Source organism: Salvelinus fontinalis, unplaced genomic scaffold, assembly GCF_029448725.1.
Source record: "Salvelinus fontinalis isolate EN_2023a unplaced genomic scaffold, ASM2944872v1 scaffold_0310, whole genome shotgun sequence".
Classification (NCBI taxonomy): Eukaryota; Metazoa; Chordata; class Actinopteri; order Salmoniformes; family Salmonidae; genus Salvelinus; species Salvelinus fontinalis.
In genome coordinates this window covers 97,501-115,000 of record NW_026600519.1, presented here as the reverse complement: position 1 = coordinate 115,000, position 17,500 = coordinate 97,501, and the positions used below count along the sequence as shown (strand labels likewise).

Sequence of the window (17,500 nt, the reverse complement as noted above, 5' to 3'; positions counted from 1 at the left end):
AACCCAACCCACCCCTCTACATACCTGTCCTGACCCGAACACAGAGCATAACACACCCAACCCACCCCACACCTCTACATACCTGTCCTGACCCGATCACAGAGCATAACAAACCCAACCCACCCCACACCTCTACATACCTGTCCTGACCCGAACACAGAGCATAACACACCCAACCCACCCCTCACCTCTACATACCTGTCCTGACCCGAACACAGAGCATAACATACCCAACCCACACCTCTAAAAATACCTGTCCTGACCCGAACACAGAGCATAACACACCCAACCCACCCCACACCTCTACATACCTGTCCTGACCCGAACACAGAGCATAACACACCCAACCCACACCTCTACATACCTGTCCTGACCCGAACACAGAGCATAACACACCCAACCCACCCCACACCTCTACATACCTGTCCTGACCCGATCACAGAGCATAACAAACCCAACCCACCCCACACCTCTACATACCTGTCCTGACCCGAACACAGAGCATAACACACCCAACCCACCCCTCACCTCTACATACCTGTCCTGACCCGAACACAGAGCATAACACACCCAACCCACACCTCTACATACCTGTCCTGACCCGAACACAGAGCATAACACACCCAACCCACCCCACACCTCTACATACCTGTCCTGACCCGAACACAGAGCATAACACACCCAACCCACCCCACACCTCTACATACCTGTCCTGACCCGAACACAGAGCATAACACACCCAACCCACACCTCTACATACCTGTCCTGAACCGAACACAGAGCATAACATACCCAACCCACCCCTCTACATACCTGTCCTGACCCGAACACAGAGCATAACACACCCAACCCACCCCACACCTCTACATACCTGTCCTGACCCGAACACAGAGCACACCCATCCCACCCCTCACCTCTACATACCTGTCCTGACCCGAACACAGAGCACACCCAACCCACCCCTCTACATACCTGTCCTGACCCGAACACAGAGCATAACATACCCAACCCACCCCTCTACATACCTGTCCTGACCCGAACACAGAGCATAACACACCCAACCCACCCCTCACCTCTACATACCTGTCCTGACCCGAACACAGAGAATAACACACCCAACCCAACCCACACCTCTACATACCTGTCCTGACCCGAACACAGAGCATAACACACCCAACCCACACCTCTACATACCTGTTCTGACCCGAACACAGAGCATAACACACCCAACCCACACCTCTACATACCTGTCCTGACCCGAACACAGAGCATAACACACTCAACCCACACCTCTACATACCTGTCCTGACCCGAACACAGAGCATAACACACCCAACCCACCCCACACCTCTACATACCTGTCCTGACCCGAACACAGAGCATAACACACCCAACCCACCCCTCACCTCTACATACCTGTCCTGACCCGAACACAGAGCACACCCAACCCACCCCACACCTCTACATACCTGTCCTGACCCGAACACAGAGCATAACATACCCAACCCACCCCTCTACATACCTGTCCTGACCCGAGCACAGAGCATAACATACCCAACCCACACCTCTACATACCTGTCCTGACCCGAACACAGAGCACACCCAACCCACCCCTCACCTCTACATACCTGTCCTGACCCGAACACAGAGCATAACATACCCAACCCACCCCTCTACATACCTGTCCTGACCCGAACACAGAGCACACCCAACCCACCCCTCACCTCTACATACCTGTCCTGACCCGAACACAGAGCATAACACACCCAACCCACCCCACACCTCTACATACCTGTCCTGACCCGAACACAGAGCATAACACACCCAACCCACCCCTCACCTCTACATACCTGTCCTGACCCGAACACAGAGCATAACACACCCAACCCACCCCACACCTCTACATACCTGTCCTGACCCGAACACAGAGCATAGCACACCCACACCTCACCTCTACATACCTGTCCTGACCCGAACACAGAGCATAACACACCCACCCCACACCTCTACATACCTGTCCTGACCCGAACACAGAGCATAACACACCCACCCCTCACCTCTACATACCTGTCCTGACCCGAACACAGAGCATAGCACACCCACCCCTCACCTCTACATACCTGTCCTGACCCGAACACAGAGCATAGCACACCCACACCTCACCTCTACATACCTGTCCTGACCCGAACACAGAGCATAACACACCCACCCCACCCCACACCTCTACATACCTGTCCTGACCCGAACACAGAGCATAACACACCCAACCCAACCCACACCTCTACATACCTGTCCTGACCCGAACACAGAGCATAACACACCCAACCCACCCCTCACCTCTACATACCTGTCCTGACCCGAACACAGAGCACACCCAACCCACCCCACACCTCTACATACCTGTCCTGACCCGAACACAGAGCATAACACACCCAACCCACCCCACACCTCTACATACCTGTCCTGACCCGAACACAGAGCATAACACACGCACCCCTCACCTCTACATACCTGTCCTGACCCGAACACAGAGCACACCCAACCCACCCCACCCCTCTACATACCTGTCCTGACCCGAACACAGAGCATAACATACCCACCCCACCCCTCTACATACCTGTCCTGACCCGAACACAGAGCATAACACACCCAACCCACCCCACACCTCTACATACCTGTCCTGACCCGAACACAGAGCATAACACACCCAACCCAACCCACCCCTCTACATACCTGTCCTGACCCGAACACAGAGCATAACACACCCAACCCACCCCACACCTCTACATACCTGTCCTGACCCGATCACAGAGCATAACAAACCCAACCCACCCCACACCTCTACATACCTGTCCTGACCCGAACACAGAGCATAACACACCCAACCCACCCCTCACCTCTACATACCTGTCCTGACCCGAACACAGAGCATAACATACCCAACCCACACCTCTAAAAATACCTGTCCTGACCCGAACACAGAGCATAACACACCCAACCCACCCCACACCTCTACATACCTGTCCTGACCCGAACACAGAGCATAACACACCCAACCCACACCTCTACATACCTGTCCTGACCCGAACACAGAGCATAACACACCCAACCCACCCCACACCTCTACATACCTGTCCTGACCCGATCACAGAGCATAACAAACCCAACCCACCCCACACCTCTACATACCTGTCCTGACCCGAACACAGAGCATAACACACCCAACCCACCCCTCACCTCTACATACCTGTCCTGACCCGAACACAGAGCATAACACACCCAACCCACACCTCTACATACCTGTCCTGAACCGAACACAGAGCATAACATACCCAACCCACCCCTCTACATACCTGTCCTGACCCGAACACAGAGCATAACACACCCAACCCACCCCACACCTCTACATACCTGTCCTGACCCGAACACAGAGCACACCCAACCCACCCCTCACCTCTACATACCTGTCCTGACCCGAACACAGAGCACACCCAACCCACCCCTCTACATACCTGTCCTGACCCGAACACAGAGCATAACATACCCAACCCACCCCTCTACATACCTGTCCTGACCCGAACACAGAGCATAACACACCCAACCCACCCCTCACCTCTACATACCTGTCCTGACCCGAACACAGAGAATAACACACCCAACCCACCCCACACCTCTACATACCTGTCCTGACCCGAACACAGAGCATAACACACCCAACCCACACCTCTACATACCTGTTCTGACCCGAACACAGAGCATAACACACCCAACCCACACCTCTACATACCTGTCCTGACCCGAACACAGAGCATAACACACTCAACCCACACCTCTACATACCTGTCCTGACCCGAACACAGAGCATAACACACCCAACCCACCCCACACCTCTACATACCTGTCCTGACCCGAACACAAAGCATAACACACCCAACCCACCCCTCACCTCTACATACCTGTCCTGACCCGAACACAGAGCACACCCAACCCACCCCACACCTCTACATACCTGTCCTGACCCGAACACAGAGCATAACATACCCAACCCACCCCTCTACATACCTGTCCTGACCCGAGCACAGAGCATAACATACCCAACCCACACCTCTACATACCTGTCCTGACCCGAACACAGAGCACACCCAACCCACCCCTCACCTCTACATACCTGTCCTGACCCGAACACAGAGCATAACATACCCAACCCACCCCTCTACATACCTGTCCTGACCCGAACACAGAGCACACCCAACCCACCCCTCACCTCTACATACCTGTCCTGACCCGAACACAGAGCATAACACACCCAACCCACCCCACACCTCTACATACCTGTCCTGACCCGAACACAGAGCATAACACACCCAACCCACCCCTCACCTCTACATACCTGTCCTGACCCGAACACAGAGCATAACACACCCAACCCACCCCACACCTCTACATACCTGTCCTGACCCGAACACAGAGCACACCCAACCCACCCCACACCTCTACATACCTGTCCTGACCCGAACACAGAGCATAGCACACCCACACCTCACCTCTACATACCTGTCCTGACCCGAACACAGAGCATAACACACCCACCCCACACCTCTACATACCTGTCCTGACCCGAACACAGAGCATAACACACCCACCCCTCACCTCTACATACCTGTCCTGACCCGAACACAGAGCATAGCACACCCACCCCTCACCTCTACATACCTGTCCTGACCCGAACACAGAGCATAGCACACCCACACCTCACCTCTACATACCTGTCCTGACCCGAACACAGAGCATAACACACCCACCCCACCCCACACCTCTACATACCTGTCCTGACCCGAACACAGAGCATAACACACCCAACCCAACCCACACCTCTACATACCTGTCCTGACCCGAACACAGAGCATAACACACCCAACCCACCCCTCACCTCATCATACCTGTCCTGACCCGAACACAGAGCACACCCAACCCACCCCACACCTCTACATACCTGTCCTGACCCGAACACAGAGCATAACACACCCAACCCACCCCACACCTCTACATACCTGTCCTGACCCGAACACAGAGCATAACACACGCACCCCTCACCTCTACATACCTGTCCTGACCCGAACACAGAGCACACCCAACCCACCCCACCCCTCTACATACCTGTCCTGACCCGAACACAGAGCATAACACACCCAACCCACCCCTCTACATACCTGTCCTGACCCGAACACAGAGCATAACACACTCAACCCACCCCACACCTCTACATACCTGTCCTGACCCGAACACAGAGCACACCCAACCCACCCCACACCTCTACATACCTGTCCTGACCCGAACACAGAGCATAACACACCCAACCCACCCCTCTACATACCTGTCCTGACCCGAACACAGAGCACACCCACCCCACCCCTCACCTCTACATACCTGTCCTGACCCGAACACAGAGCATAACATACCCAACCCACCCCATCCCTCACCTCTACATACCTGTCCTGACCCTAACACAGAGCATAACACACCCAACCCACCCCACACCTCTACATACCTGTCCTGACCCGAACACAGAGCATAACAAACCCAACCCACCCCACACCTCTACATACCTGTCCTGACCCGAACACAGAGCATAACACACCCAACCCACCCCACACCTCTACATACCTGTCCTGACCCGAACACAGAGCATAACAAACCCAACCCACCCCACACCTCTACATACCTGTCCTGACCCGAACACAGAGCATAACAAACCCAACCCACCCCACACCTCTACATACCTGTCCTGACCCGAACACAGAGCACACCCAACCCACCCCTCTACATACCTGTCCTGAACACAGAGCATAACACACCCAACCCACACCTCTACATACCTGTCCTGACCCGAACACAGAGCATAACACACCCAACCCACATCTCTACATACCTGTCCTGACCCGAACACAGAGCATAGCACACCCAACCCACCCCTCTACATACCTGTCCTGACCCGAACACAGAGCATAACACACCCAACCCACCCCACACCTCTACATACCTGTCCTGACCCGAACACAGAGCACACCCAACCCACCCCACACCTCTACATACCTGTCCTGACCCGAACACAGAGCACACCCAACCCACCCCACACCTCTACATACCTGTCCTGACCCGAACACAGAGCACACCCAACCCAACCCACCCCTCTACATACCTGTCCTGACCCGAACACAGAGCATAACAAACCCAACCCAACCCACCCCTCTACATACCTGTCCTGACCCGAACACAGAGCACACCCAACCCACCCCACCCCTCACCTCTACATACCTGTCCTGACCCGAACACAGAGCATAACACACCCAACCCACCCCTCACCTCTACATACCTGTCCTGACCCGAACACAGAGCATAACACACCCAACCCACCCCACACCTCTACATACCTGTCCTGACCCGAACACAGAGCATAACACACCCAACCCACCCCACACCTCTACATACCTGTCCTGACCCGAACACAGAGCATAACAAACCCAACCCACCCCAAACCTCTACATACCTGTCCTGACCACAGAGCACAGAGCATAACACACCCACCCCACACCTCTACATACCTGTCCTGACCCGAACACAGAGCACACCCAACCCACCCCACACCTCTACATACCTGTCCTGACCCGAACACAGAGCACACCCAACCCCACACCTCTACATACCTGTCCTGACCCGAACACAGAGCACACCCAACCCACCCCACAAATCTACATACCTGTCCTGACCCGAACACAGAGCACACCCAACCCACCCCACACCTCTACATACCTGTCCTGACCCGAACACAGAGCATAACACACCAAACCCACCCCACACCTCTACATACCTGTCCTGACCCGAACACAGAGCATAACACACCCAACCCAACCCACACCTCTACATACCTGTCCTGACCCGAACACAGAGCATAACACACCCAACCCACCCCACACCTCTACATACCTGTCCTGACCCGAACACAGAGCATAACAAACCCAACCCACCCCACACCTCTACATACCTGTCCTGACCCGAACACAGAGCATAACAAACCCAACCCACCCCACACCTCTACATACCTGTCCTGACCCGAACACAGAGCACACCCAACCCACCCCTCTACATACCTGTCCTGAACACAGAGCATAACACACCCAACCCACACCTCTACATACCTGTCCTGACCCGAACACAGAGCATAACACACCCAACCCACATCTCTACATACCTGTCCTGACCCGAACACAGAGCATAGCACACCCAACCCACCCCTCTACATACCTGTCCTGACCCGAACACAGAGCATAACACACCCAACCCACCCCACACCTCTACATACCTGTCCTGACCCGAACACAGAGCACACCCAACCCACCCCACACCTCTACATACCTGTCCTGACCCGAACACAGAGCACACCCAACCCACCCCACACCTCTACATACCTGTCCTGACCCGAACACAGAGCACACCCAACCCAACCCACCCCTCTACATACCTGTCCTGACCCGAACACAGAGCATAACAAACCCAACCCAACCCACCCCTCTACATACCTGTCCTGACCCGAACACAGAGCACACCCAACCCACCCCACCCCTCACCTCTACATACCTGTCCTGACCCGAACACAGAGCATAACACACCCAACCCACCCCTCACCTCTACATACCTGTCCTGACCCGAACACAGAGCATAACACACCCAACCCACCCCACACCTCTACATACCTGTCCTGACCCGAACACAGAGCATAACACACCCAACCCACCCCACACCTCTACATACCTGTCCTGACCCGAACACAGAGCATAACAAACCCAACCCACCCCAAACCTCTACATACCTGTCCTGACCCGAACACAGAGCATAACACACCCACCCCACACCTCTACATACCTGTCCTGACCCGAACAAAGAGCATAACACACCCAACCCACCCCACACCTCTACATACCTGTCCTGACCCGAACACAGAGCACACCCAACCCACACCTCTACATACCTGTCCTGACCCGAACACAGAGCATAACACACCCAACCCACCCCACACCTCTACATACCTGTCCTGACCCGAACACAGAGCACACCCAACACACACCTCTACATACCTGTCCTGACCCGACCACAGAGCAAACCCAACCCACACCTCTGCATACCTGTCCTGACCCGAACACAGAGCATAACACACCCAACCCACCCCTCTACATACCTGTCCTGACCCGAACACAGAGCATAACACACCCAACCCACCCCACACCTCTACATACCTGTCCTGACCCGAACACAGAGCATAACACACCCAACCCACCCCTCACCTCTACATACCTGTCCTGACCCGAACACAGAGCATAACACACCCAACCCACCCCACACCTCTACATACCTGTCCTGACCCGAACACAGAGCATAACACACCCAACCCACCCCTCACCTCTACATACCTGTCCTGACCCGAACACAGAGCATAACACACCCAACCCACCCCACACCTCTACATACCTGTCCTGACCCGAACACAGAGCATAACACACCCAACCCAACCCACCCCTCTACATACCTGTCCTGACCCGAACACAGAGCATAACACACCCAACCCACCCCACACCTCTACATACCTGTCCTGACCCGAACACAGAGCACACCCACCCCACACCTCTACATACCTGTCCTGACCCGAACACAGAGCATAACACACCCACCCCACCCCACACCTCTACATACCTGTCCTGACCCGAACACAGAGCATAACACACCCACCCCTCACCTCTACATACCTGTCCTGACCCGAACACAGAGCATAACACACCCAACCCACCCCACACCTCTACATACCTGTCCTGACCCGAACACAGAGCATAACAAACCCAACCCACCCCTATACATACCTGTCCTGACCCGAACACAGAGCACACCCAACCCACCCCTCTACATACCTGTCCTGACCCGAACACAGAGCATAACAAACCCAACCCACCCCACACCTCTACATACCTGTCCTGACCCGAACAGAGCATAACACACCAAACCCACACCTCTACATACCTGTCCTGATCCGAACACAGAGCATAGCACACCCAACCCACCCCTCACCTCTACATACCTGTCCTAACCCGAACACAGAGCATAGCACACCCACCCCTCTACATACCTGTCCTGACCCGAACACAGAGCATAACACACCCACCCCACCCCTCTACATACCTGTCCTGACCCGAACACAGAGCATAACACACCCAACCCACCCCTCTACATACCTGTCCTGACCCGAACACAGAGCACAACACACCCAACCCACCCCTCACCTCTACATACCTGTCCTGACCCGAACACAGAGCACACCCAACCCAACCCACACCTCTACATACCTGTCCTGACCCGAACACAGAGCACACCCACCCCACACCTCTACATACCTGTCCTGACCCGAACACAGAGCACACCCAACCCACCCCACACCTCTACATACCTGTCCTGACCCGAACACAGAGCATAACACACCCAACCCACCCCACACCTCTACATACCTGTCCTGACCCGAACACAGAGCATAACACACCCAACCCACCCCACACCTCTACATACCTGTCCTGACCCGAACACAGAGCACACCCAACCCACCCCACACCTCTACATACCTGTCCTGACCCGAACACAGAGCATAACACACCCAACCCACCCCACACCTCTACATACCTGTCCTGACCCGAACACAGAGCATAACACACCCAACCCACCCCACACCTCTACATACCTGTCCTGACCCGAACACAGAGCATAACCCAACCCAACCCACACCTCTACATACCTGTCCTGACCCGAACACAGAGCATAACAAACCCAACCCACCCCACACCTCTACATACCTGTCCTGACCCGAACACAGAGCATAACACACCCAACCCACACCACACCTCTACATACCTGTCCTGACCCGAACACAGAGCATAACACACCCAACCCACCGCTCACCTCTACATACCTGTCCTGACCCGAACACAGAGCATAAAACACCCAACCCACCCCTCACCTCTACATACCTGTCCTGACCCGAACACAGAGCATAACACACCCAACCCACCCCTCACCTCTACATACCTGTCCTGACCCGAACACAGAGCACACCCAACCCACCCCACACCTCTACATACCTGTCCTGACCCGAACACAGAGCATAACACACCCAACCCACCCCTCACCTCTACATACCTGTCCTGACCCGAACACAGAGCATAACACACCCACCCCACACCTCTACATACCTGTCCTGACCCGAACACAGAGCATAACACACCCAACCCACCCCACACCTCTACATACCTGTCCTGACCCGAACACAGAGCACACCCAACCCACCCCACACCTCTACATACCTGTCCTGACCCGAACACAGAGCATAACACACCCACCCCACACCTCTACATACCTGTCCTGACCCGAACACAGAGCATAGCACACCCAACCCACACCTCTACATACCTGTCCTGACCCGAACACAGAGCACACCCAACCCACCCCTCACCTCTACATACCTGTCCTGACCCGAACACAGAGCATAACACACCCAACCCACCCCACACCTCTACATACCTGTCCTGACCCGAACACAGAGCACACCCAACCCACCCCACACCTCTACATACCTGTCCTGACCCGAACACAGAGCATAACACACCCAACCCACCCCACACCTCTACATACCTGTCCTGACCCGAACACAGAGCATAACACACCCAACCCACACCTCTACATACCTGTCCTGACCCGAACACAGAGCACAGCACAGCACACCCAACCCACCCCACACCTCTACATACCTGTCCTGACCCGAACACAGAGCATAACACACCCACCCACACCTCTACATACCTGTCCTGACCCGAACACAGAGCATAACAAACCCAACCCACCCCACACCTCTACATACCGGTCCTGACCCGAACACAGAGCATAACACACCCAACCCACCCCACACCTCTACATACCTGTCCTGACCCGAACACAGAGCACACCCAACCCACCCCACACCTCTACATACCGGTCCTGACCCGAACACAGAGCATAACACACCCAACCCACCCCACACCTCTACATACCGGTCCTGACCCGAACACAGAGCATAACACACCCAACCCAACCCACACCTCTACATACCTGTCCTGACCCGAACACAGAGCATAACACACCCAACCCACCCCACACCTCTACATACCTGTCCTGACCCGAACACAGAGCACACCCAACCCACCCCACACCTCTACATACCTGTCCTGACCCGAAAACAGAGCATAACACACCCAACCCACACCTCTACATACCTGTCCTGACCCGAACACAGAGCATAGCACACCCAACCCACCCCACACCTCTACATACCTGTCCTGACCCGAACACAGAGCACACCCAACCCACCCCACACCTCTACATACCTGTCCTGACCCGAACACAGAGCATAACACACCCAACCCACCCCACACCTCTACATACCTGTCCTGACCCGAACACAGAGCATAACACACCCAACCCACCCCACACCTCTACATACCTGTCCTGACCCGAACACAGAGCACACCCAACCCACACCACACCTCTACATACCTGTCCTGACCCGAACACATAGCACACCCAACCCACCCCACACCTCTACATACCTGTCCTGACCCGAACACAGAGCACACCCAACCCACCCCACACCTCTACATACCTGTCCTGACCCGAACACAGAGCACACCCAACCCACCCCACACCTCTACATACCTGTCCTGACCCGAACACAGAGAATAACACACCCAACCCACCCCACACCTCTACATACCTGTCCTGACCCGAACACAGAGCATAACACACCCACCCCACACCTCTACATACCTGTCCTGACCCGAACACAGAGCATAACACACCCAACCCACCCCACACCTCTACATACCTGTCCTGACCCGAACACAGAGCATAACACACCCAACCCACCCCTCTACGTACCTGTCCTGACCCGAACACAGAGCACACCCAACCCACCCCACACCTCTACATACCTGTCCTGACCCGAACACAGAGCATAACACACCCAACCCACCCCACACCTCTACATACCTGTCCTGACCCGAACACAGAGCATAACATACCCACCCCACCCCTCTACATACCTGTCCTGACCCGAACACAGAGCATAACACACCCAACCCACCCCTCACCTCTACATACCTGTCCTGACCCGAACACAGAGCATAACACACCCAACCCACCCCACACCTCTACATACCTGTCCTGACCCGAACACAGAGCATAACACACCCAACCCACCCCACCCCTCTACATACCTGTCCTGACCCGAACACAGAGCATAACACACCCAACCCACCCCTCACCTCTACATACCTGTCCTGACCCGAACACAGAGCATAACACACCCAACCCACCCCACACCTCTACATACCTGTCCTGACCCGAACACAGAGCATAACAAACCCAACCCACCCCACACCTCTACATACCTGTCCTGACCCGAACACAGAGCATAACACACCCAACCCACACCTCTACATACCTGTCCTGACCCGAACACAGAGCATAACACACCCAACCCACCCCACACCTCTACATACCTGTCCTGACCCGAACACAGAGCACACCCACCCCACACCTCTACATACCTGTCCTGACCCGAACACAGAGCACACCCACCCCACACCTCTACATACCTGTCCTGACCCGAACACAGAGCACACCCAACCCACACCTCACCTCTACATACCTGTCCTGACCCGAACACAGAGCATAACACACCCAACCCACCCCACACCTCTACATACCTGTCCTGACCCGAACACAGAGCATAACACACCCAACCCACACCTCACCTCTACATACCTGTCCTGACCCGAACACAGAGCATAACACACCCAACCCACACCTCTACATACCTGTCCTGACCCGAACACAGAGCACACCCAACCCACACCTCTACATACCTGTCCTGACCCGAACACAGAGCATAACACACCCAACCCACACCTCTACATACCTGTCCTGACCCGAACACAGAGCACACCCAACCCACACCTCTACATACCTGTCCTGACCCGAACACAGAGCATAACAAACCCAACCCACCCCACCCCTCTACATACCTGTCCTGACCCGAACACAGAGCATAACACACCCAACCCACCCCTCACCTCTACATACCTGTCCTGACCCGAACACAGAGCATAACACACCCAACCCACCCCACACCTCTACATACCTGTCCTGACCCGAACACAGAGCATAACAAACCCAACCCACCCCACACCTCTACATACCTGTCCTGACCCGAACACAGAGCATAACACACCCAACCCACACCTCTACATACCTGTCCTGACCCGAACACAGAGCATAACACACCCAACCCACCCCACACCTCTACATACCTGTCCTGACCCGAACACAGAGCACACCCACCCCACACCTCTACATACCTGTCCTGACCCGAACACAGAGCACACCCACCCCACACCTCTACATACCTGTCCTGACCCGAACACAGAGCACACCCAACCCACACCTCACCTCTACATACCTGTCCTGACCCGAACACAGAGCATAACACACCCAACCCACCCCACACCTCTACATACCTGTCCTGACCCGAACACAGAGCATAACACACCCAACCCACACCTCACCTCTACATACCTGTCCTGACCCGAACACAGAGCATAACACACCCAACCCACACCTCTACATACCTGTCCTGACCCGAACACAGAGCACACCCAACCCACACCTCTACATACCTGTCCTGACCCGAACACAGAGCATAACACACCCAACCCACACCTCTACATACCTGTCCTGACCCGAACACAGAGCACACCCAACCCACACCTCTACATACCTGTCCTGACCCGAACACAGAGCATAACAAACCCAACCCACCCCACACCTCTACATACCTGTCCTGACCCGAACACAGCCTCCTCGGCGTATTTAACCAGACACTCTTTACAGAAGAGATGTCCGTCAGAACACTGGGTCATCTTCTCAAAGGCAAATTCCCCACAGCAACACCCACACTCTATCAGCTGTCCGTCCTACAGAGACAGAGAGAGAGAGAGAGAGAGACAGAGAGAGACAGAGAGAGACAGAGACAGAGAGACAGAGAGAGACAGAGAGACAGAGACAGAGAGAGAGACAGAGAGAGAGAGACAGAGAGAGAGAGAGAGAGAGAGAGAGAGAGAGAGAGAGACAGAGAGAGAGAGAGAGAGAGAGAGAGACAGAGAGAGAGAGAGAGAGAGAGAGACAGAGACACAGAGAGAGAGAGACAGATGTTCACGACACGACCCAACACCCAAACTCTATCAGCAAATTCTCTAAAACGACGTCAGAGGCGGCTTATGGTAGAGAACAGTAAATTATCTGGCAACAACTCTGGTGGATATTCCTGCAGTCAGCACGCACGCTCCCTGAAAACTTGAGACATCTGTGGCATTGTGTTGTGTGACAAAACTGCACATTTTTAGAGTGGCCTTTTATTGTCCCCAGCACAAGGTGCACCTGTGTAATGATCATGCTGTTTAATCAGCTTCTTGATATGCCACACCTGTCAGGTGGATGGATTATCTTGGCAAAGGAGAAATGCTCACTAACAGGGATGTAAACAAATTTGTGCACCAAATTAGAGAGAAAGAAGCTTTTTGTGCGAATGGAAAATTTCTGGGATATTTTATTTCAGCTCATGAAACATGAGACCAACACTTTACAGGTTGCGTTTATATTGTTGTTCAGTGTATATAAAATATAATATATATATAAATGATCACAGAGAGAGAGAGAGGGACATAAATGATCACAGAGAGAGAGAGAGAGAGAGACGTAAATGATCAGAGAGAGAGAGAGGGACGTAAATGATCACAGAGAGAGAGAGAGGGACGTAAATGATCACAGAGAGAGAGAGAGGGACGTAAATGATCACACAGAGAGAGAGAGAGGGACGTAAATGATCACACAGAGAGAGAGGGACGTAAATGATCACACAGAGAGAGAGAGAGGGATGTAAATGATCAGAGAGAGAGAGAGGGACGTAAATGATCACAGAGAGAGAGGGACGTAAATGATCACACAGAGAGAGAGGGACGTAAATGATCACACAGAGAGAGAGAGGGACGTAAATGATCAGAGAGAGAGAGGGACGTAAATGATCACAGAGAGAGAGAGAGGGACGTAAATGATCAGAGAGAGAGAGGGACGTAAATGATCACAGAGTGAGAGAGAGGGACGTAAATGATCAGAGAGAGAGAGGGACGTAAATGATCAGAGAGAGAGAGAGGGACGTAAATGATCACAGAGAGAGAGAGAGGGACGTAAATGATCAGAGAGAGAGAGAGAGAGGGACGCAAATGATCACAGAGAGAGAGAGAGGGACGTAAATGATCAGAGAGAGAGAGAGGGACGTAAATGATCAGAGAGAGAGAGAGGGACGTAAATGATCACAGAGAGAGAGAGAGGGACGTAAATGATCAGAGAGAGAGAGAGAGAGGGACGTAAATGATCAGAGAGAGAGAGAGGGACGTAAATGATCACACAGAGAGAGAGAGAGGGACGTAAATGATCAGAGAGAGAGAGGGACGTAAATGATCACACAGAGAGAGAGGGACGTAAATGATCACAGAGAGAGAGAGGGACGTAAATGATCACACAGAGAGAGAGGGACGTAAATGATCACAGAGAGAGAGAGAGGGACGTAAATGATCAGAGAGAGAGAGGGACGTAAATGATCAGAGAGAGAGAGGGACGTAAATGATCACACAGAGAGAGAGGGACGTAAATGATCACACAGAGAGAGAGGGACGTAAATGATCACACAGAGAGAGAGAGGGACGTAAATGATCACACAGAGAGAGGGACGTAAATGATCACAGAGAGAGAGGGACGTAAATGATCACAGAGAGAGAGAGGGACGTAAATGATCACACAGAGAGAGAGAGAGGGACGTAAATGATCACACAGAGAGAGAGGGACGTAAATGATCACACAGAGAGAGAGAGAGAGACGTAAATGATCACACAGAGAGAGAGGGACGTAAATGATCACACAGAGAGAGAGGGACGTAAATGATCACACAGAGAGGGACTTAAATGATCACAGAGAGAGAGAGGGACGTAAATGATCACACAGAGAGAGAGGTACTTAAATGATCACAGAGAGAGAGAGGGACTTAAATGATCACACAGAGAGAGAGGGACGTAAATGATCACACAGAGAGAGAGGGACGTAAATGATCACACAGAGAGAGAGGGACTTAAATGATCACACAGAGAGAGAGGGACGTAAATGATCACACAGAGAGAGAGAGGGACTTAAATGATCACAGAGAGAGAGAGAGAGGGACGTAAATGATCAGAGAGAGAGAGGGACGTAAATGATCACAGAGAGAGAGAGAGGGACGTAAATGATCACAGAGAGAGAGAGAGAGGGACGTAAATGATCAGAGAGAGAGAGAGGGACGTAAATGATCACAGAGAGAGAGAGAGGGACGTAAATGATCAGAGAGAGAGAGAGAGAGGGACGTAAATGATCACAGAGAGAGAGAGAGAGGGACGTAAATGATCAGAGAGAGAGAGAGGGACGTAAATGATCACAGAGAGAGAGAGAGGGACGTAAATGATCAGAGAGAGAGAGAGAGAGGGACGTAAATGATCAGAGAGAGAGAGAGGGACGTAAATGATCACACAGAGAGAGAGAGGGACGTAAATGATCACACAGAGAGAGAGGGACGTAAATGATCACACAGAGAGAGAGGGACGTAAATGATCACACAGAGAGAGAGGGACGTAAATGATCACAGAGAGAGAGAGAGGGACGTAAATGATCACACAGAGAGAGAGGGACGTAAATGATCACAGAGAGAGAGAGAGGGACGTAAATGATCAGAGAGAGAGAGGGACGTAAATGATCAGAGAGAGAGAGGGACGTAAATGATCACACAGAGAGAGGGACGTAAATGATCACACAGAGAGAGAGGGACGTAAATGATCACACAGAGAGAGAGAGGGACGTAAATGATCACACAGAGAGAGAGAGGGACGTAAATGATCACAGAGAGAGAGGGACGTAAATGATCACACAGAGAGAGAGAGGGACGTAAATGATCACACAGAGAGAGAGAGAGGGACGTAAATGATCACACAGAGAGAGAGGGACGTAAATGATCACACAGAGAGAGAGAGAGACGTAAATGATCACACAGAGAGAGAGGGACGTAAATGATCACACAGAGAGAGAGGGACGTAAATGATCACACAGAGAGGGACTTAAATGATCACAGAGAGAGAGAGGGACGTAAATGATCACACAGAGAGAGAGGTACTTAAATGATCACAGAGAGAGAGAGGGACTTAAATGATCACACAGAGAGAGAGGGACGTAAATGATCACACAGAGAGAGAGGGACTTAAATGATCACACAGAGAGAGGGACGTAAATGATCACACAGAGA

General features: G+C 53.2%; 1 protein-coding gene across 3 annotated transcripts in view; it reads right to left on the bottom strand.

Annotated features, from left to right (window-relative positions):
- The window catches only part of LOC129845457 (E3 ubiquitin-protein ligase RNF216-like), a 107,907-nt gene that overhangs the window by 61,112 nt on the left and 29,295 nt on the right, over positions 1–17,500 (bottom strand). For all 3 annotated transcript variants that reach the window (XM_055913397.1, XM_055913399.1, XM_055913398.1), the window contains exon 11: positions 13,959–14,096. In XM_055913397.1, the coding sequence (XP_055769372.1) occupies positions 13,959–14,096 (138 nt within the window). The remainder of the gene's footprint in view (positions 1–13,958; positions 14,097–17,500) is intronic.